Source organism: Coptis chinensis, chromosome 9, assembly GCF_015680905.1.
Source record: "Coptis chinensis isolate HL-2020 chromosome 9, ASM1568090v1, whole genome shotgun sequence".
In the NCBI taxonomy this organism is placed as follows: Eukaryota; Viridiplantae; Streptophyta; class Magnoliopsida; order Ranunculales; family Ranunculaceae; genus Coptis; species Coptis chinensis.
Genome location: NC_141464.1, coordinates 56402616 through 56425231, shown reverse-complemented (window position 1 = coordinate 56425231; position 22616 = coordinate 56402616). Strand labels below are relative to the sequence as shown.

General features: G+C 32.3%; 1 protein-coding gene and 1 long non-coding RNA gene across 3 annotated transcripts; one reads left to right on the top strand and one right to left on the bottom strand.

Moving 5' to 3' along the window:
- Window positions 1-14329: 14329 nt before the first annotated feature.
- Window positions 14330-19679, top strand: GTE4 (global transcription factor group E4). 2 transcript variants are annotated; one of them, XM_086582419.1, is made up of 5 exons: window positions 14330-16032; window positions 16121-16166; window positions 16268-16384; window positions 16496-16558; window positions 19441-19679. In XM_086582419.1, exons 1-4 carry the CDS (start codon window positions 14584-14586, stop codon window positions 16537-16539), a joined length of 1656 nt encoding a protein of 551 aa, XP_086438545.1. In that variant the 5' UTR covers window positions 14330-14583; the 3' UTR covers window positions 16540-16558; window positions 19441-19679. The 2 variants fall into 2 exon arrangements, with proteins under 2 accessions (XP_086438545.1, XP_086438546.1); XM_086582420.1 differs by having other exon boundaries at window positions 14344-16032; window positions 16271-16384.
- Window positions 19680-20169: 490 nt separating this feature from the next.
- On the bottom strand, window positions 20170-20908 carry LOC147476851 (uncharacterized). The gene is made up of 2 exons (XR_015207607.1): window positions 20594-20908; window positions 20170-20491 (listed from the first exon to the last, which is right to left on the bottom strand). It is a non-coding gene; the product is annotated as an uncharacterized LOC147476851 (long non-coding RNA).
- Window positions 20909-22616: the final 1708 nt, after the last annotated feature.

Genomic DNA, 22616 nt, shown 5'->3' with positions numbered 1-22616 from the left:
AAGCCTTTTCAACACACAAAATATTTAATAGATCTCGAGCGTATGCCCAGGTCCAAAATCTAGTTGTAGCTAATTAGGTACTTAACATTGAAATTTGGGCTTTGTAGAACCGGAAGTTACTTCTCCACATAGTTCAATTCCCTACCTTTTCTACTGTTAATTGTTTTAGTGTGTATTTCTTATTGGAACAGTTTGAAGCTTGATTGGATGATAAATAATCTATATTAAAGAGATAAAAATAAACAAATTCCTACTAAAAACTTCTGAGGGTCTGTTTCAGACACAACCTCAGTATGAAAAAATAATTAATGAGAGGATCAACTATCTGGTTAACTTCACCATATGTGAAGTTCAATCCTTTTTAAGCTTCCACATAGTGTTAATCTTCAAGTGCCATATCTCCATTAAACTTATGTGCATGACCAAATAAAACTAAATCACTAATTAAACACAACAACAACTGATTTTGTAACCATATAACACCTTATTATTATATAGACTTCCTAACTCTTAACACCCCATAAATCATCTTGTACTAACCTACAGTAATCTTTCTATAAAATTGTGTGGAAAAGCTTCCTATTCATCCTTCAAGAATTTGGTAGATAACAAAAATTAAAAAAAAAAAAAAAAAAAAAAAAAAAAAAAAAAAAAAAAAAAAAAAAGAAAGAAACAGAGAATAGCTAAAATAAAGTTCATAATTGTGATTACAACACAAAACTAAATAAACAACTGTTTTCTAAGAGGTATTTGAGTATTAGCTCATACGTCTTGTGAGGGATCTTTTTGGCATCCCTTTTGATGCTAAAAGAGGATGGTGAAATTGTACATATAGAACGTATGTAACCACAATTAATACACATACTCTTTTAAGTCACTAATTCAACTTCTTCAAGGTTGTGATTTAGCACGGCCATGCGCAAATAAAGGTATGTATTACTACTTTGGCTTGATGTATGGAATACACTAATACCAATCTTCCCAAGCTCAAGCGTTGCATTCTATGTAAGACCAGCCACGACATGCTTTGAGCAACAATGAGAAGTAGCACCAATAACAACTGAAACGACACTATCATTGGAAATTATGCTACCACTTCTAGCTGGGATCATGACTCGATCTTGATGTGTGCTCAGTGCAAAGGAACACGACGACTCATCACTTTTACACTTAAGTCAGCCTTCTCACTGTCAACAACTTGTGATTCAAATGGTTCCCCAATGCCAACATTGTAGAACATTATGTTGAGCTTCTGAGCTTCATATATTTGGTACTGACTGCATTAATTAGTGACATTGCAATGGACACAATGCTGCGTCAACAATATAGAGCACTAACCTTGTATATAGCTAGATAAATTGTGCAGCTGATTATCTAGCAAAATTTGATAATTAATGTGTACCCTGTTGTGTGTTATATTTCCTTCCATTGATGCAACTTGTACAGAACAATCTATGTAAGATAACATTAGTTAGCTATATATGGACATTGGAACTTCTGAAGTTATTTGTATTGTATCCCTAATCAATCGGCTTATTTGTTGATTCTAATTTAGTTACCCTAATAAATCGGAATTATTTGTGGGATTCTAATTAATAGGTCCACTCAATTGGCCTTTATTTCTTTATTTGTGGACTCTAATTTAGTTTTCATCAAACTCTCTGAAAATGTTCCACATGGCATTATATGGCATTATAGGCTAAGAGAAAAAAAAAACTATCTTTCATATTAGAGTGCCACCTAGAAGAGAGAAAAATCTCTTTTAGATGTCTCTATTTTAGTATATAGACTAGATTTTGGACTCGAGCATTCGCCCGGGATCTATTAAATATTTTGTGTGTTGAAAAGGCTTTACAAAATGTCTCACATAAATTTTCGAATTAGAATATATTTTTATTGAAAATAAACCAAAATACGTTAATGAGCAACGATTATAGTGCATAAGTACTTGGGAACTAAATGATCAAATTGAGATAGCCTCTTCACTTTGTAGTTTAGGATATTAATCCATAATTTTTAAATATAATTATCTTAAACTCGATCTAACTTGTATAATAGTTTTCTTAGATTTATAGTGATTTAGCGACAAATTTTCAAATCAGAATATATTTTTATTGAAAATAAACTGAAATACGTTAATGAGCAGCGATTATGGTGCATAAGTACTTGGAAACTAAGGGATCAAATTGAGATAGCCTCTTCACTTTGTGGTTTAGGATATTAATCCGTAATTTTCAAATAAAATTATCTTAAACTCAATCTAGCTTGTATAATAGTTTTATTAGATTTATGGTGATTTAGCGGTAAATCATCATCGCTCGGTTTACGTACTAAAATGTACAAATCACTAAAATAGATTAATTGTTTTCATATTCTCCAAGAATACACTATTCTCACTTGAAAAGATTTATCACATGAACGTGTCCTACGAACGGGTGTCGTTATATTAAATTATTCTAAAAAATATTAGCAACTATGCATAACTATGAGATATGAAAATTATATTAATTACTTATTTAAATTTCTTGCACCACTCTCTTTAAAAAGGAAGCCTCAAACCTTGATAAAACTCATCGACTTCTTTTATTGTTAGGTTTAACAATAGAAATTTGATTGAACTTTTGTGAGAATGCCCAATGTGGTGAGGATAATATTGAAGCTACTTGAATAGCAAGGCATTCCCAATCACAATAAAAGAATTACGATAAACACTACTTAAAATGCAAAATTATATTTGTCAAGACATTTATTCCCCCTACATATAATACATATATGTTTTAGGGTTATTAGTTTAATGCATTTGCATCAAGTTTTTTATTTTCTATTAATTATTCTTTGAGGTTAGTTTAATGTAGTATGTTGCATCCAGTTTTCAATTTCTCATTAATTATTATTTGAGGTTAGTCCAATGCAGTTGCATCAAGTTTCCGATTTTCCGTTAATTATTATTTGAGGTTAGTTTAATGCAATTGCATCCACTTTATGATTTCCCGTTAGTTATTTATTAAGGTTAATTCAGTACAGTTGTATCCAGTTTTTGATGTTTTGTTAATTAGTATTTGAGATTAGTTCATTGCATTTATATCCAGGTTCTAATCTCCCGTTAATTACTCTTTGAGGTTAGTTCAATACATCTGCATCCAGTTTCTGATTTCTCGTTAATTATTTTTCTAGATTAGTTCGATAGTTTACAATTTATATACAGTTTACATACATGTAAGAGTCCGTTTTTATAAACTCACTTTCGTTTTGGGTTCTTAATTACTCGTAATTACTCATGTGAGAAGGCTAAAAAAGTGGACATTTATGCTTTGAGGTCAGTGCGATACAGTTACATCCGACTTTCGATTTCCAGTTAACTATTTTTTGAGGTTATTTCAATGCATTTGCATCAAATTTCCAATTTCCCGTTAGTTAATCTTTGATTTTAGTTTAATGCAGTTCCATCCATTTTTGGGTTAATTATTCTTTTGAGATTATTCAATTTCATGAGATTTTATGTTAATTGTTCTTTGAGGTTAGTTCAATGCATTTCATCATCCGATTTCCGTTAATTATTTATGAGATTAATTATTCTTTGAGGATTAGTTCAATGCATTTCATCAAGTTTTCGATTTTATGTTAATTGTTCTTTGAGGTTAGTTCAATTATTTGCATGAGATTAGATTTCGTTAATTATTTATTGAGATTAGTTCAAATTTATCAAAATAATTTTCCGTTAATTATTCATTTAGGTTAGTTCAGTGCAGTTTTATCTATTTTTCAATGTTTCGTTAATTAGTCTTTGAAATTAGTTCATTGCATTTGAATCCAGTTTCCGATTTCCCGTTAATAACTCTTTAAGGTTAGTTCAATACATCTGCATCTAGTTTATGATTATTTATGTTTTGAAGTTAGTTCGATGCAATTATATTCGGTTTCTGATTTCCCGTTAATTATTCTTTAAGATTATTTCAATCCATTTGTATTTAGTTTCTAATTTCCCACCAATTATTCTATGAGATTAGTTCAATGAAGTTGCACTCGGTTTTTTATTTTCTGTTAATTCTTTTTTGAGTTTAGTTCAATGCATTTGCATCCAGTTTCCGGCTTCCCATTAATTATTATCTAAGGTTTGTTTGATGTATTTGCATACCGTTTCCGATTTCCCGTTAAATATTTTTCAAGGATTTGCATCCAATTTCTAATTTTCTGTTAGTTATTATCTGACGTTAGTTTAATGCAATTGCATCCAGTTTCCGATTTATAGTTAATTACTTTTTGAGTTTAGTTTATTGTATTTGCATAAAGTTTCTGATTTCCCATTAATTACTTTTTGAGCTCAATTATGTATTTGAATCTAGTTTCCGATTTTCTTTTAATTATCCAATGTGGTGTGTAATACTAACTTTTACTGATCCATCAGTAGTGTCCTTGCAAACATGACATAAAAAGTAAATTATGCTTGATTTAGTATGTCGGATCATCGAAGATTATCCAGTTCCCGATTTTCCATTAATTATTATTTAAATTATGAATGACTCACTATGTGGAATCTTCAAAGATTATCTACGAATGGGTATTGTTATATTAATTATTCTGGAAAATATTTGCAAATATGTAAAACTATTATATATTAATATTATATTGATTACTCAACTAAATTTCTTATAATGTGAAAATCTTACTCTCCATTAAAAAAATAAGAACTCGCCTTTGATAAATCCCTTCAACTTCATTTTGTTGTTTAATAAAAGAAGTTTGATTGAAGTTTTGTGAGATTGCCTAATAAGGTGAAGTTCATATATATTGAAGTTACTTGAATAGCAAGGAGTTCCCAATCATATGGAAAAAGATAAGATAAACACCATTTTAAATGCAAAACTATACTTATCGAGACATCCCACAACATATAACCCAATTATGTTTTGAGGTTAGTTCAATGCATTTGCATCCAGTTTCTGATTTTTCGTTATTTATATTTTGAAGGTTAGTTCAATGCAGTTGTATCAAATTTCCAATTTTCGTTATTTATTTTTTGAGATCAGTTAAATGCAGTTGCATCCAGTTTATGATTTCTCGTTAATTATTCTTTTCGGTTAATTCAATATATTTACATCCAATTTCTAATTTCTTGTTAATTATTCTTTGAGGTCAATTCAATGCATTTGCATCTAGTTTCTGATTTCCCGTTAATTATTCTGTGAGATTAGTTTAATGCAATTGCATCCAGTTTTCGATTTCTCGTTTATTACTTGATAAAGTTGCATTTGCATCTAGTTTTCGATTTCCCATTAATTATTGTTTGAGGTTAGTTCAATGAATTTGCATCCAGTTTCCGATTTTCCGTTAATTATTTCTTGAGGTTAGTTCAATACATTTGCATCCAATTTATTTTTTGAGATTAGTTCAGTGCAGTTGCATCCGGTTTTCGATTTCCCGTTAATTATTCTTTAAGATTAGTTTCACGCATTTGCATCATGTTTCCAATTTATAATTAATTTTTCTTTGAGGTTAGTTCAATGCAGTTGCATCCAGTTTCCGATTTCCCGTTAATTTAATCTTTGAGGGTTAGCTCAATGCATTTGCATCCAATTTTCGATTTTCCGACAATTATTTTTTTTATGTTAGTTTGATGTATTTGCATCCAAGTTTTGATTTTCCATTAATTATTATTTGAGGTTAGTTTAATGCAGTTGTATCAATATTCTAATTTTCTATTAATTATTTTTTAAGATTAGTTTAATGCTTACATTTTGCATCCAGTTTCTGATGTCCCGTTAAATATTATTTGAGGTTAGTTCGATGTATTTACATCCAGTTTTCGAGTTCCCATTAATTATTTTTTGACGTTAGTTTCATTCAGTATTATATTTTTTAAAAAATATTTGTCATTATTGCTTTGCCATTATTTTTTTTTTCATTTTATATTATATATTTTATGATGTTATTTTTTGAATAATTATTTTTAACTATGTTTTGAGGCCGTGTTAAGGATATATTCGAAATAAGTCGGTGTTTTATTATATACACTAAAATTGTATGATTTGTAATAGAGAATTAGTTTCTACAAATCACCTATTTTTTAGCAATTTTTTTTATTTGATCAAATATATAAGAATTGGAACACTAAAAGTGTTTGATTCGTAATAGGAAATTACCTTTTACAAATCATCTATTTTTTAGTAATTTTTTTATTTGATCAAATATATAAGAATTGGGAATACACTCAAACTCTCTAAATATAAGAATAAAAAATACACTCAAACTCTCCAAAGATGTTCCATGTGGGATTGTAGGGGAAAAACTATCTTTCATATTAGAGTGCTACATAGGAGAGAAAAAAAAACTAACTCTAATATTATAGTGTCACATAAGAGAGAGAGAGAGAGAGAGAGAGAGAGAGAGAGAATCCTCCATTAGAGGTCTCTGCTTTGGTATATAGATAGTAGATAATAGATAGCGTGATATGGCAACGAAGATGATGTCATTGATATATTGTTTATAATTTTTTTTGATATATTAAGAAATGTCACAACAAATTCATAATATCAATTCATTTCGTAATTTATCAATACTTTTAGAAAAAATATCACTGATATTAATGAAGAAGTAGTGACAAATATTAAAGACAATATTATTGATACTATTCAGACCCCATGGCGTACGCCTATAAAAGTGCATCAATCAATACCAAACTTTGATAATAACCCCATTGTTTTGTTGATATTAAGTACTTCAATTAGCCGCTTTGTCAATTCACACCAACCCTCTAAGTTTATTAATTTAATATCTCAAGTTTAAAGCATTCGTTTTCAATGAGAATGAAAAACTTAAAAAAAAAATATATTTATATATATATATAGAGAGAGAGAGAGAGAGAGAGAGAGAGAACCTAAAAAACTCTCGTAACATTTTGAACCATCAGCTGTCATGAGTACCAAATAAATGAAATAATGTTAAGACTTAAGAGAAGTCCGAAGTCTTACAAACAGTGGCGGAGCCAGGAATGTAAGTGAGTGTGAGCCACCCAAAAACCAAGTATAAAAAAAACAATACACTAATTTTTTTTTAACTAAAAATTCAAACCCGATTACAAAACAAGTATATTTCGAACATAAAAAAATCATATAAAATAATTGCAATAAGTATAATATAAAAAAAAAATAAGAAAAGAAAAAATAATTCAATCTAAACAAATACTTATTCATAGTTGTTCTAGACGGCCTTCTTTTTTGTCATCTTTCTTCATCTTTTGGAAGCGTTGCAAGATCAACTCGGTATCAATGCTATCAAAAACTTCGTTTTCAATGTATATTATTAAACAATCATTCAACCATTCATCCACCATCCGATTGTTGTTATTTTGGTAGAAAAGTATAAGACTTAAATTTTAATATAGAGTAATAGAGAGTGGAGGAGAGGAGAAGTAGAGTATGTTAGGGTTTTTTTTTCTAGTTGTTTTTTTTTAAATAGATACAAGATGATTTATGTTTGGGTTTATATATGGGTTGATAAAAACAAGATAAATAGGAGCACAAATACTATTAGGTTTTCTATTAGCTTTTTTGGTACTGTTGTTTTTTTCGCATACCAAATAAACAACTCAAATCTGTACATCAAGTACAACACCCATCACATAACATCTAACACATCCTTTTTGTTTCGCTCAGCACATGCCATCTATTTTTTTTTTTTGCTCCCTTATCACTTGGTTGATCACTTCAGATAGCTCCTTTGTACAGTTGCTTTTAGATTCTTCCTTGAGATTCCTAATTTGTGATGGTTTCTCTTTGAAAAATCAAAGAGGAATCTGAGACTCTTCACAAGTAGCTTCTTGAGAAGGAGATTGACCTGAATGTGTTTCTACAAAAGCACAAGAAGCTTTTGGCGATCACAAAGGGCACTCGTTCATCTTGCTGCGAAATCATCTTCTGGTTGAGGCTATCAAGTATCAACTGTATGATATATGAAAAATATCATTCTCAACAGTAACATTCTTGTCTCATCCATATCGCACCACCGAACTTCTTGACATTTGAGTTGATAAAATTAGAACAATCTACAGTTCTTTTTGTATTTTTTCTTTGTTGTTTATATATTTTTTTTGTCTTTCCATTTTTCACTCCGATTTGTTAGTCGTCATAAACCTGTTGCTTTGTCTGCCCCCCTTGGAACTTCGGATGGTGGCGAGACTTTATGAACTTCGGATGGTCACTGATAGTTACTTTTTTTTTTTTTTTGGTTGAGGGTACGCCAGGGTGGGCCCCCCTGGCTCCGCCACTGCTTACAAACCATGAAAGATAAAAATTCTACGAGTTATTGTTGTAGTACCAGATTTTAGTATCGACCATACAACCATAAGAAGGATTTGGATTCCAACTTTGATTAGGAATTGAAGCTAAAATCCAAATACCCTAATAAATGGTATATTGATAGCATAATTATATATCGTAATAGTAAGCCTAATAAGTAGTATCATAGTCAAATTAGAACTTGTTAACTGAGGAAGAGACAATGTTGAGTACGAAGAGGGTTTTTTACTTAAGAATGTTCCAAGTTTTTATAATACCGATTAAAATATAATTAAATAGCTATTTTTCCATCTTTTTGTCTAAAATCATATTTTAGAAACCAGATTATACCAAAGAAATGGCTAACCTTTTTCCAAATATTTAGGACTCTTTAAGGAAGTCAATATATAATACCAAAGAAATTGATCGACTATTTTTTTTTTTAAATTTATATATTTATTTATTTTTTATAGATATTTAGAACTCTCCAAGGAAATAAGTACGTTTTATTTTGAGTAGGATTCACTATTAGATATCTACGCAAATAAAAAACAACAACTATCTAACACTAAAACCGGACCATATGTTTAACAATGAAATCATCGACGAAAACAATCAAGGGTAGCTACTTGAACTTTATGTATTATGTCACACCCCGAATTTTGACAAAATCGAAAAACAATAATTGTTCTCGACTCTTCGATTTTCGAGGTGTGATGCACTCTCAACTTCCAAAAACCCATTATCCGTTTAACTATTCCAATAATTGGAAACCAATACAAAATTTAAATAAACAAAAGTTCTCTTCGTTACAAAAATTCACAATTATGATTAAGTTACAAATTTTCTTTCAACAACTCTTTAATTATAATTACAACTGAAAATACAAAAAAATATTGTCTCAACTGAAAATCTATTGCACCTCAAGAGAAAACAAAACATATCTTGTAATAAGACGCTAACGCGAACTACAAGCAGCAATCAACCTTCTTCAATACTAATCATGTCAAGACTTATCAACTGTGTTCATTTTAGGAACACACCCAATAAGCAAACATGCAAACCGGGTCAGCACTATAAACAATGCTGGTATGAGTAGCCATAAAATACAAAATATATTTATACATATATATACACAATCCATAAGGCAATTCGTTCCTCCACCGAGGTACTTTAACTTCCAACGACTAATACAACATTCTTAAATACAATAGTTAAGGCAGATAGTTCATCCACTGAGGCGCCTTAGCTTTCAATTCAATAATAATAAGGCATTTAGTTCCTCCACCGAGGCGCCTTAGCTTCAAACCGTACTAGATCAACTATATCTAATAATAAAATAACAAAATTAAAACTTACTCTATACTTACACTGGTGTAAGCCTAATCACAGAGTGGGTCACACCTGCATAAATAATCAATTCAACCCACCCTTCTGCAAAACCATTGTGAATGCAACCTAAATTACAATAAATCATTTATTATAGATTTAACGTACACTTTGATATATCATCACAATTATTATTTAGAGTTTCTTCAAATGTCTCTAGAATCACGTCATCTCTATGTCTTACCTAGTTTCTCCAGCTACCACAATCGCTTCCCTATGCCGAACATGTACATCCACATACATGTCTCCCCTCACGTAATGAACCACTCCATGCGTAGTTACCCTAAGCGAGATATCGCATACCAGGTAACCCCCACATGAACGTCATTATGTGGGTACTACCACTATTCGGCATAAAATATTGCATTTAATATACATCATAACATATTATATCAGTTAACAGAACAATAATTTCAACATACCACATAATGTCACCATTACTTCAAACGAACCGCATAACATTTTTATAGTGTTTTAGGAATATCATGTCTCCTAAAATTTCACTCTCATCACGTGTCAAAATTTTCACAATATCAACGTCAAATCTCTCTTAGATAATGACAAACCAGTTTATGCAAGCTTCCACAACATTCTACTATTGGATTAGTCCATAATTTTTAATATATAAAAAGTAACACAATAAACAATCAACAGTCAATGGTCAACAATCAACAGTAAAAGGGTTGACTGGTCAACAGGTCAAGCCCAACAGTCACCAGTCCCAAGCCCAAAAGTCTAAAATCAACCTATTAATCCAACCTGACCCAGTTGGGGACATAAGGACCAACCCCCATAAAAACATCAAACCGCCCAAGAACAACTAATAGGTTTTGGCCCACCAACAGCTAATAAGTTTTGGCCCAAAACAAAAATAGAAACTAGCCCAAAGAAAAGATATTATTTCGGCCCAAAGAAACAAAACTAATGTGGTCCGACCCAAAAACAACTAATAAGTTTTGGCTTAACCAAACAAAACTAAAATTTCAGCCCAAGGCCCAACTAAGAGGTCTTCTTTCTCACCTCACCAGCAGTTCTCCTCCACCACCAGCCACCACGAGTTCTCCTCTTCCTCCACTTTCATCCCAGCGGTTTTCCTCCTTGCGAAAAACCCTCGCACTTTAACAAACCCAAAAACCCCATACATTACATCGATCCCCTTCCTCCCAACTAGATTTGGATCACCATTAATGAATTTTCAGAGCTTCAACAACACCTCTGCCAACCACCAACCACCAACCACCACCAAACAGTTCGGTTTTTTATCCCCATCAAAAACCAAACCTTTGGGTATAAACAAAACCCAATATCCTCACTCCTCACAAAACTCTAACTCGACGCCATTAACGCCTCCAACCTTCAACAGCACCATTCTTCAGTACTCACACACACCCACTACAACTAACCATTTGTCAACCAAAACAAAATATAATATGACCACCAGCAAAGTTCAATTAATAGTCCTAACGATTTTTGGCTTGCGTCGCCATTAACAATCACTTCAGAGGTTCAACAGTTCAATCCCAGAATCTCAGAGTTTCAATAGTACTAAAATTTAACAAGTTTTAACAATGACAGGACGAAGAATAATGACAGAAGAATGAGCAGAAAATATGAGCGGAAACCTTGGACAGTAAAGTTATCTCTGTATAGACGTGAAATAGAAAAACTAAACTACTCACCTCTTGTATCGCCGAAAGAGAGTATATAGAAAATTATGCGAGAAAACTAATCCCAAGCCAGCTTGCACAATCCGCCCTCTCTCCGTTCTTCTTTGTTTTAGCTTGTGTGTTTAGTTTTTGTTTTTTAATATTTTTCTGGAGACCATTCTAAAGAATTTACTTACCATATATTTGGCTTAACTTTTTAGAAACTTTCCATTTTACCAACTATCTCTATTCCTAATACAGAATATTATTTTCTATTAAAAGTACTTTATTTATTGCATACCTTATATTAACATCTCTTTTGAAAACTTTCCAACTTTTTAAAAATCTCTACACAAAAATTCAAAATTCAAAATACTAATTTCCTATAATAAAATTTTCAAAAATACTATCTTGTTTTCCCTCATTTCTCTTTTTATCAAAAAGTCAAGCCCACATTTACTAGCACGTTGACCAGGAAATAAATATCAAATTCTGAAATATTAAATATTGTTACAAAATAATATAAAAATAATTTAGGGTCTTACATATTGCCTTCAATAATTAATTATTCTATCTCATTTTCATTATCCCCACAATATGGTGTTGACAAAAGTCATTTTTATTCCCAGTACACAACCTTGCTTAGACTGATTTGGAATTATCCTGATGTGGCAATTTTGGTTTTACATAAGTTATAGAAGAGACAAAGCTTAATTTGTTGGAAGCGAGCATTGGTTAGAGATGACACTGGAAAATATTCTTTTAAGAGACGACTTCCCTGATCGTGATATATGGGGATGTTTAGTGCTTTTTATTGGACATTTAGGGGGGTAAATATTTTGTTGTTAGTTTGTTACCATGAGAGTTTTTGATTGTTTAGACTATTGCACTCACTGTAAAGATCGTCTCCAAAAAAAAATCAGTTCATTTGGAAACCTTTAACATAGATAAAAATTGTTGTCATTTTTAAAAAGAAATCTCATGGGCTAAAAATGTCAAGAGTTTGCAATTATTGTTTGCCAATGTTAGAGGTTTTCAAATGAGCTGAAATTTTTTTATAGAGACGATCTTTATGGTGAGTGCTTCATATCTACAAAAAATTAGGATTGAATTCATTTTATAGGTAAAATTTTACTTAGGTTCTTATTTTAAATTAACTTAAGTAGCTACTTTTTAGAGAAAGACTATATATACACCTTACCTCTTTGTACAAAAAAACCATAAAGATCTACTGACCATAAATATTATCTCTACAAAAATTCTACTAATTTGATATCTTCTAACTTAGATAAAAATTGTTATCCACTTTTGGAAAAATATCTAATGGTCTAAAAATATCAAAAAAATTTCAATCATCTTTTGCCATTGTTAAAAATTGTCAAACGAGTTGAATTTTTTGTAGAGATGTTCTTTATAGTTAGTAGATCATATCCATAAATAAAAAAATAATAAAAAAAAAGTTTTAAATCATTTTGTAGGTGTCCACTTTTGAAAATTTATCTATTTTTAAGGTCATTTTAGAGGTCATATATCGAGGCCCTAAAAAGGACCTAAAATAAATCAAAATCTTTTGCCAATGTTAAAATTGTCATAAAAAACATCTCTACAAAAATTCAACTTGTTTGAATTTTTGTAGATAAAAATTGATTTTTATTTAAAAAAATTATCATATCCACAAAAATGTCGAGGTTTTGCAATCATCTTTTTTAAAATTTCAAACAAATTGAATTTTGTATGATTTTGTGAAGTCCACAAAAAATTAGGTTTTTTAGATGTGAGGTGTTTTAGATTTGGTACTTAGTTTAGTACTTATTTTAAGGTCTTTTTAGAACCCAGTTCCTAAAATGACCTTAAAATAAGTATCAAATTTAAAACAACCCATAACTTCATGTACAAAATGAATTAAAACCTAATTTTTTTGTATATATGATCTACTAATAATAAAGAACATCTCTACAAAAATTCAACTCGTTTGATATCCTATAACTTAGATAAAAATTGTTGTCCACTTTTGAAAAAATATCTAACGGTCTAGAAATATTGAGTTTTTGCAATCATCTTTTTGTCAATGTTAAAAATTGTCAAACAAGTTGAATTTTTGTAGTCGGTAGATCATATCCACAAAAAATTAGGTTTTAATTCATTTTGTAGGTGAAGTTATGGGATGTTTTAGATTTGGTACTTATTTAAGATTCTTGTAGGAGCCGGGTTGTATATGTATCTTAAAAGGACCTTAAATATATATATTAGGGTTATTATTATATCATTTTGGATTAATTTATGGATAATTTTGGGTTTTGATTTATAATTTATTAGTGATGCTTTTATTTTTCAATTTCCCTATGTTTTAGGAGGGTTTGTCACATTTAATTATGAATTTAGTTGTTTGGCAAACATTTTTCCAAATATTTAAGACTCTTAAAGGAAATAAATAAGTTTTGTTTTGAGTAGAATTCTCTATTAAATATCTACAACATACTGGAGAAAATCAATACCATTATTTAAAGGTTTACAAAAAAACTAAGCTAAAATTAATATAGATTAATATTTAAGACTTTTATATTTATTGATATATTACATTTACCTATGTAAAATATGCCTATGGAAGGTGATATATGTCTATGACACATGTTTAGTACTATCATTTTAAAATTTCCGAAAATAAAAGATTAAACTTCATAATTTTTTCCGCTAATCAATAACAAGTGCACAATCTAAACATACACTACACCATTAGTAGAGGTTTCAGGTCTTGATACCTAGCAACCTCATTAAAAATCCTTTTAACTAATCCAGTACATAAACTATACTTGGTCGACAATTTCAGCACCCACAAATTCCGTTTCTTCAGCGCTTCGGATTTCGAAGGCTCTAAAAACTGTCGTTAGTGGTTTTCATTCCAGTCAAACTAATAAACTTGATCAACAACATAACAAACTGTCAAACACAGTTACACTAGTTACCACTAATTACACTCTATGCCACTCACTCACTAATGAGTAATGACAGAACAATGATCCCATACATCCATTCTTCACAATCTTAAACAACCTCCACCTGAAGTTCTCTCTTTTTTTTTCCCTTCCACTTTTCCATCTCACATCCAAAAACTAGCTCTCCACTTTTTCCTCCAAATCTTCACTGATCCCATCTCTCAAACCCTCTAAATTCCGCAAATTCCGCATTTCGGTTACGAAAAGATCCAATCTTTGAACCAAGTCAACCTCAATTATGCAAAATTTCAGGTAAAAATCTAGTCTTTATTTACATGTTGGATGGCTTCAGGAATTCCATTTAGTGGAAATGGAGAGAAACAACATAAATGGGCAGATAGTAAAAAAGTATATACCAGAAAAGTCCTTAATAAAACATCATCTAATAATAAACCATCTGAAGAAGATGGTAATTTGTCACAAAAACAGCTTTTAGCTCGTTTAGATAATAATAATAATAATAATAATACTGAAGAAGTAGTAGTAGCATCAGATGATGACTCATCAAGTATTAATCGTAGACAAAAAATGGTTTTATTACCTAATGGTTATACTAGAGTGAAGATTAGTCTTGGTTTGAGGTCGAAGCAGGAAACGCGAGAGTTGAGAAGGAAGTTAATGAATGAGCTTACACAAGTTAGGAATTTAGTTAAAAGACTTGAAGCCAAAGAAGTGCAGGGGCGGAATAATAATAATAATAATAATCAGTTGAGTGTTTCTGTTATGAGTAATGATGCTGGTGTGGAGAAAGAGAAGAGGACGCCTAAGGCGAATCAGTTTTATAGGAGTAATGATTTTTTACTTGGGAAGGAGAAGTTTCCACCTATAGATAGTAATAGTATTAAGAAGTCGAAAGCGAAGCAGGGAGGGTCGGAAGGTAGTAGTTATGGGTTTGGGGGGATGGATAAACGGATGGGTCAGGTTTTTAAGAGTTGTGATACTTTGTTAGGGAGATTGATGAAGCATAAACATGGATGGGTGTTTAATACTCCGGTTGATGTTAAGGCACTTGGGTTACATGATTATTATATTATTATTAAGAATCCGATGGATCTTGGTACGGTTAAGACTAGGTTGAGTAAGAATTGGTATAAGTCTCCTAGGGAGTTTGCGGAGGATGTTAGATTGACGTTTCGGAATGCCATGACTTATAATCCGAAAGGTCAAGATGTTCATATTATGGCGGAATTGTTGTTGAATATGTTTGAAGAGGGGTGGACAGCTATGCAGAGTTCACATAATCTCAACTCTTGGATTGAAGGCGGAGATAATGAGTTTAGCCTACCCACCCCTACGTCGAAGAAAACCCCTGTTCCACCACCTTTTCAGGAAATGAGAAGAACCCTCGATAGATCAGAATCGACAAACCAGCCTGATGTTTCCAAACCAAAGCCCTCGAATGTGACTCCGACAGGTAGGATCCCCGTCCCGAAAAAACCCAAGGCAAAGGAAAGTAACAAAAGGAACATGACATATGAGGAGAAGCAAAAGCTTAGTGTAAACCTTCAGAGTTTGCCCCCTGAGAAGTTGGATAACATTGTCCAAATTATCAAGAAGAGGAATTCGTCTCTCTGCCAACGTGATGATGAGATTGAGGTGGATATTGATGTTGTTGATGTGGAGACTCTGTGGGAACTTGATAGATTTGTTACCTATTACAAGAAGAGTTTAAGCAAGAAGAAAAAAGTTCAGCAAAGTGAAGGAGAAGCTGGGCACTATGTGCAGGAAGTGGTTAGTATTTGAATCACAAATGTTAGTTTCCTTTTTCATATAGGAAGAATATTGTTTGATTTCCTGTTGTTGATTTTTTTCTGTACAGAACCTGGCTCCAGCTGTAGTAGAGGCACCTAAGGAAACTAAACCAGGTACATCCTAGGTTTCCTTATGGAACTTTTGGTTAATGTTGCATTCAATAATTCAATATAACTGCTTTCTCATACACACTCTTCCATTTTGACTGTGGCAGTAGAGGAGATAAATGTGTTGTCTTCATCGCCCGTTCAACAAGAAAAACAAGGAGTTCATGCGAGTCGATCGAGTAGTTCAAGTAGCTCTAGTAGTGACTCTGGGTCCTCTTCAAGTGGTATTGTTTTGTTATTCTTATGAAGTTGTTTATTAGTTTTTAGTGCAATTGATAGCCAACTTATTCATAGTCAGATTATCTTATTATGTTCTTACTACTTTCATTTGACAGATTCTGATAGCGATAGCTCCTCTGCATCCGATGGTGGGCACTGACTACTTAAGTTGAATTCAGGTATACTCAAATATTTTTCATTCGCTCAGACTTATGTATCTGTCTCACATTTGATCTATTTACTATAGAAAGTTCGAAAGACTTCAGAGCACATATCTATTATGCATAATTGTATCTTGATAATATCTTGTATGGGTAATACCTTTGGAGTCGCTGACGAAAACAATGCCCTACTGCATCTGGTATCTTGTCGACAACTTGACGCAGGCCCTAAATTTCTTATGGTGAATATATATCTGTGTTTAAGTTTTCTTTTTTTGGTCATGAATAATTCTTTATTGGGAATATCCAAGACCTTGAAGTTTAGATATAAAGTATAGCTGACTTTGTCCAATCTTTGTGTGCTAAACAACTCAGTCAGACCCCTTTACTTTCTAATATTGTTTTTTCCTTTGTCAATGTTATTTCTAAATTGAATATATTTTACTCTTCTATTCTATTTTGTATGTATTTGAGTCGCAAATGATCTTAATCCCCATGAACAACCAGATCATTTGTGATAAGAAATTTTGTGCTTAATGGTGTGAAGTGTTTTTTTTTTCTTAACTTAATGTTGTGACTTCTTTAGCTGTGAATTCAGGAAACCGTTGCCGAGTGTGTGATGTTGTTATTTCCCTTTCCTTGCAAAACACTAATTAGTAATGGACTATAAATGTAATAGTTAGTAATTAACACTTCTCAAGCAGATTGGCCTTTGGTTCTTAAAGCCAAAGGTTTATTTTCCTTCTTGGAAAAAATGTTTGTCATGTACCATTCTTTTTGCTGCAAATGTGAATGTAGAATAGTAGTAGAGAAAAATGGGTCTGTGCCCTTTGCCAAACACCATCCTAAAATGTCACGCTATTTCACTTCTCCATTTAGAAAATTCGAGGCTCTTGAGTTTGTACGCAATATTTTTTCGGAAAGCCTAAAACCTTGGGCCAGTCTGGGAATGTTAATGAAGTAGTTAATAACTTGTAAGTTTTGTTTGGCAATTACCGAGTGACAATTACTACGAGGCTTTATTTAGAGCCAACTCATGAAAAGTAATAATTTTATTTTGGGAAGCCTAGCACTTTATGTAGTCGTTGTCCCACAGCTTTGAAGAGCAATATTCATGTTTCATACTTCAAGTCCCTAAATTTCTTTTTGATTTTCTTTCCTTTTGGGAGTTCGACTTCTCAGGAAAGGATGAGAACTGTGTAACCTAGACGCTCAATGTTCTAAAAGAATCGTGTCCGATCTGTATTTGTGTAGGACTGTAGGACACACGGATACATTATGCATACGATTTCAAAATAGGGGACCTAAATGACTAAAAACATAATCAATTAACAGTCACAACTCCATGATATGCAACTTGCATAGTAATAAGCAGATGATTTGTAAGGTCTTGAGCCCAAGAAATAGTTGTTTTACGAAATAAGAGTAATTATTATTTTTACATAAATGGGAATCCTGGGATTCGTGTGCTGAGTTTGTGTGGTCCAGACCTGAAAGTTGTGTGGCACATACATGCCCCATGGCCTACATCTGAATTCTGAAATAGTGAAATCCGAATACTTCTTCATCTTTTCATCCATTTTTTTTGCTCGGTAAAAACAAATTGAAATTGAGAATAGCAAGACTCAAATCCATGCCTTATGTGTGGTAGTTCATCTTTTCATCCATCAAAGTGGGTGTACCTTGTTTGTGCCGTGTCCCATTTCGCAGAACCCACACATTACTTTACCCGGAAATGTGAGAATAGGTCCCATAGCCATGTTAACATGCACAATTGTTTTTTCTCTTAACTATGTTACATGACTTCTGAAGTATAAGATTTAACTACGAGTGTTTCTCGCTCAGAAAATGGTAGCTTGAAATCTACCATTCTTTAAATTCTTCGAAGGTATGGAATTTCATTTCCTGATTTAGGCTGATAGTTTCTGCTGCTCACTTTTGACTTAGTGAAGCTGCAACATTTTTCTTTTCTGGTCGTCTATGTAAGGGTGTCTATCGGTCGGTGGGTTATTGAGTGCAAGTCTGTATCCTTGCTAACTCATTAACACCAACAGAAATTCCTTTAAAAATATAACAATTGGAGTCGATAATTAACTCCTGCGCACAATCAAGTCTGAAACTATGTGGAGAATCTTTTCAATTAGCACATATGAGATATGACATTTATGCTTGGTTTTTCACATTGTGGAAAAAGCAGTTATTTTAAGAAATCAGTGAGTAGATGAATTGTGAATTATCTTGATTTGTGTACGGATGTACTTCAGGTCTTATAGAGTATTGGAGTATAACAATTTGGAAGGAAAACAATTTCAGCCAACCATTTCCTGATACATGTGCAAATCTATGTTATATGGACACGCCATATTTTAAAACTAATCCATGTCGGATACGCCTCCACATGTCCGTGTCAGACGTGATACGGACGCATATTGTATGTGATATACCTCAGCTCTTAATATTTCACTGTGTCAGACACTACGTATCCGTGTCGGATACGGACACACTTATCCGCGTCAATGTGTAATGCCTTGCTTTTAATTATTAGAAAATGTCGATGCAACTCTTTACTTTTCTTCTTACTGTTTTCTGCAATCGGCATCTTAAGTAGGGTTACCTTTAATAAGTTTCACGAGAACAATAGAACCCGAGCGGTTAAAGTATTCTTTCCAAAATGGATATCAATGACAGAGCTTATGGATTAATATACTGATAATTGTCCCTTCACCTATATTGATACCTTTTCCTGCCTAATTGTGCCCAACCAGATTAACAAAAATATTACCCTTTCTTTACCAAAAGAATATAATATTAGTGGTTATGTATATATTTTGTGTTTAATTGAGAATCCAATTTTGTTAACTATCATTGACTGTTTAACTGGATGGATTCTGCTTTTGCAGGAATTGCCTGTTGTTGCACATATCAGTTATCACTTCCAAGGACCGGCCCTCCTGCTGCAAATAAGATAAATTATTTTGTTTTGAAGTCAGAAAATGGCTCCAACTCCTTACAAGACTTTTTTGGGCTATTGGTTCATGCTAATATTCGTTTCTGATTTTCTCCCACCATATGCAATCGTGTATGTTAAAAGTGTAAAACATGGTTGTGTGATTAGACATGGTTTTATTTTGCGTATCAACTTGTACATCTTTTCACTATTGCTATGCCCAGTATTAACACTGCTCTGTAAGCGATGTTGGTAAATGACTACTTAAGAGGGTCCAGCTTATGGGGCCTGAATATTGAGACCAAGCCTAGGAGATCTAGCATTCTAGCATATGTAACCCTCCAGTAGGTAACAGATGTAATAGTGGTTCAGTTTCATCAACTGGAGTATAATTTTTTCTGAAGTTCTCAAGAGACATGCAGTCGACGTGCATACATATATGATGACCTTGATGATAGAACATCTCAATTACTAGAATGCTAATTGTACCAAAGGTTGTCTCCAATTAACTACGAAAACTTGTCCCTTATTCTAGAAATTTGGAGTATGCCTTGCTTCAGTGCGTGTCTCCTTGGAACTGTTTTAGGATTTGATGAAATTATCAACGTTTGCTGGTTCACATATCGGTTTGCTGGTTCACATATCGGTTTGCTGGTGTGTCGATGACAATTACTTTCATTCATTGATCAGAAAATATTGTAGATTCGATTTCATAAATCTATTAATTTCAAGGAAACGTATAAATGTCCTACCTGATAACCAGAAACTCTTACAAACGATAGAGTTTTTGTTCTGCCTTTACATTTCTTGAAGATATAACAGAAAAGATTAACGAACGACAATCGTTGGCTGTTATCAGCCTTGTTTGATTATGCTATGTTGGGATACTTAACCACCACCTCCACCTCCATCTCCACCTCCACCTCCACCACCACAAGCTGCACCTCCAACAAATACTGAGGGGGAGTGCTTATTGCCACGGCGTCTGCGACATTTATCTGGATCTTCACCACATGCCAATAGAACCATTGAAATTATTGATATAGATGTTGCAATCATGCAAAGCAGAATCAAGGCCCCTGGAAATTGAAATAAAGAACCCTCACCTTTACCTTCAGTACCAACAACATGAAGAATCCTAGCCATCTTTACTGTGGTTAGAACTGGAGGTCACATCCAAGTAGCTCTATATATAGGGTTGTGAGGTTGTCATCTTTTTTGTTCAAACACGTAAAATTCCATTCAAGACTTCGCTGGATAAATATTACCTAGCTTCATGGTTCAACAAAGATGCAAGGTCTTTACTTATTTTATCCTTATGGATAATATTAACATATGAACTGGGATAGATAGGGAGGTTCCTGATCTGTGGCTCTATTGCTATTTTAGCGTTCTATATTTTGTTCTTAAAAGTTTCAGATAAATTGGTTTGACTCTCAGCTCAATTCTGCCTATGGACTTTGTTTGGGGAACAGGAACAAGAATATAGGATCTACCTTGGTATTGAAGATTTGAAGGAACGACCCTTCCGCCCTTATCGGTTTTTTGTTTTGAGTGACCACTTGCAGACTGCCGAACATTCAGTATTAAGCTAAAAATTGTGCTTAATGGTTTTGCAATGCCCCATCCTGCACACAATGCAGCATTTTTACTGAACACGGAACACCTTTTCAGTCTGCAACCACAACCAGCATTCAGCACTTTAAACACACAACCTAGTTTCTATGGCAAATATTTCATTTCACAAATTTAGCTAACTTAAGAAAAAGCTCAAATTTGAATTTCAACTCCTGAGGCACATTGTTAACAAAAACCGTGGATTGTTATTGGGTGATCTTGGACACACCCATAAAAACACTCCCCTACCCCAACTTTAAAATGAATAAATAAACTAATTTTAAACATATTTAGCTTCCTAAATTATCTTTTTTTTATTAGGCGTACCCATTGACACTAAGTTCGGCGTTTTTTTTGAAAAAAACGCGTTTAAAATCCGAGATATTGTTAAGGCGTCTGGTTCCAGTTTAAAACCCGAGTTTTAAAAAAAAAACCCCGTTTTAAACTTAAAAAACGTTTAAAACCCGAGATTTTGAAAATCTTCCGTTTAAAACCTTTTTTTTTTTTTTTTTTTATCTAAAAGAAAACACGAAAAAGAAAAAGGGGTTTTGGAGTTTACCTTTGTAAAGAGTGGGCGTTAGATTATTGACTTATTGAGACAGTTTTATTTTGTTTTGAACTATTAATAATTAATTATAAATTTTAAAGTTATTAACTTATTTGTAGAACTTGATTATGTCATTATGGTTGGTAATTAGTAGTATCTTATTTAGAGTCGTGTTTTGGTACTGAATCTAAAACTTCTAGTATTTGGATGAGTAATGATAATTTGATACTTTCATGTATTTGATTTTTTTTTTTTTTTATTATTTTTATTTTTATTTTATGTGTCAATTCTTTTTTCCACTCTTATAAAAAAAATCAAATTATTTATCTATTATATTCTTTATCATCGGTTTTTACCGTTTCTTTTACGTATTGTATGTATTATACGCTTTAAACCCGTTTTACCGTTTTAAACCCGTTTTTTATGTCCCACATTTTTTTTTTTTTTTTTTTTTTTCCGAGACGTTCCGTTTAAAACACGAACTAAGTTTTTTTCAAATACACCGTTTTAAACCCATACCGTACTTGGTTACAATGGGCGTACCCAAGATATTTATTGACTAAAACAAGTCATTTATTAAATATAACTCTTAGGACCTATACTAATTAAAGTCGTTATTCACTTGTAGAAGAAAAAGACCACCGTTTTTTTCCCTTCAATAACCTCTTTTTTTATCTCACCAATATTCAGTGTCAGAGATTACGAGGTCTGCATCTTGCTACAAACTGTTATGTTCTTTCATCGACTGCACCTCAAACACTCCATCACCCAACTCAATGACTGCAATAAAATCAGGCAAGTATGCTTTGTTGTTGTTGTTTTTTTTTTTTTTTTTTAAGCTTAAAATCAGATTCAGATGGATTCAAACCACCAACCTCTCAATTAAGAGCGCTCTTACCATTTAGAGCTTATGAATCTTTTAGAGAACACGCATCGACAATTATGATTTTTACCATTAAACAAAG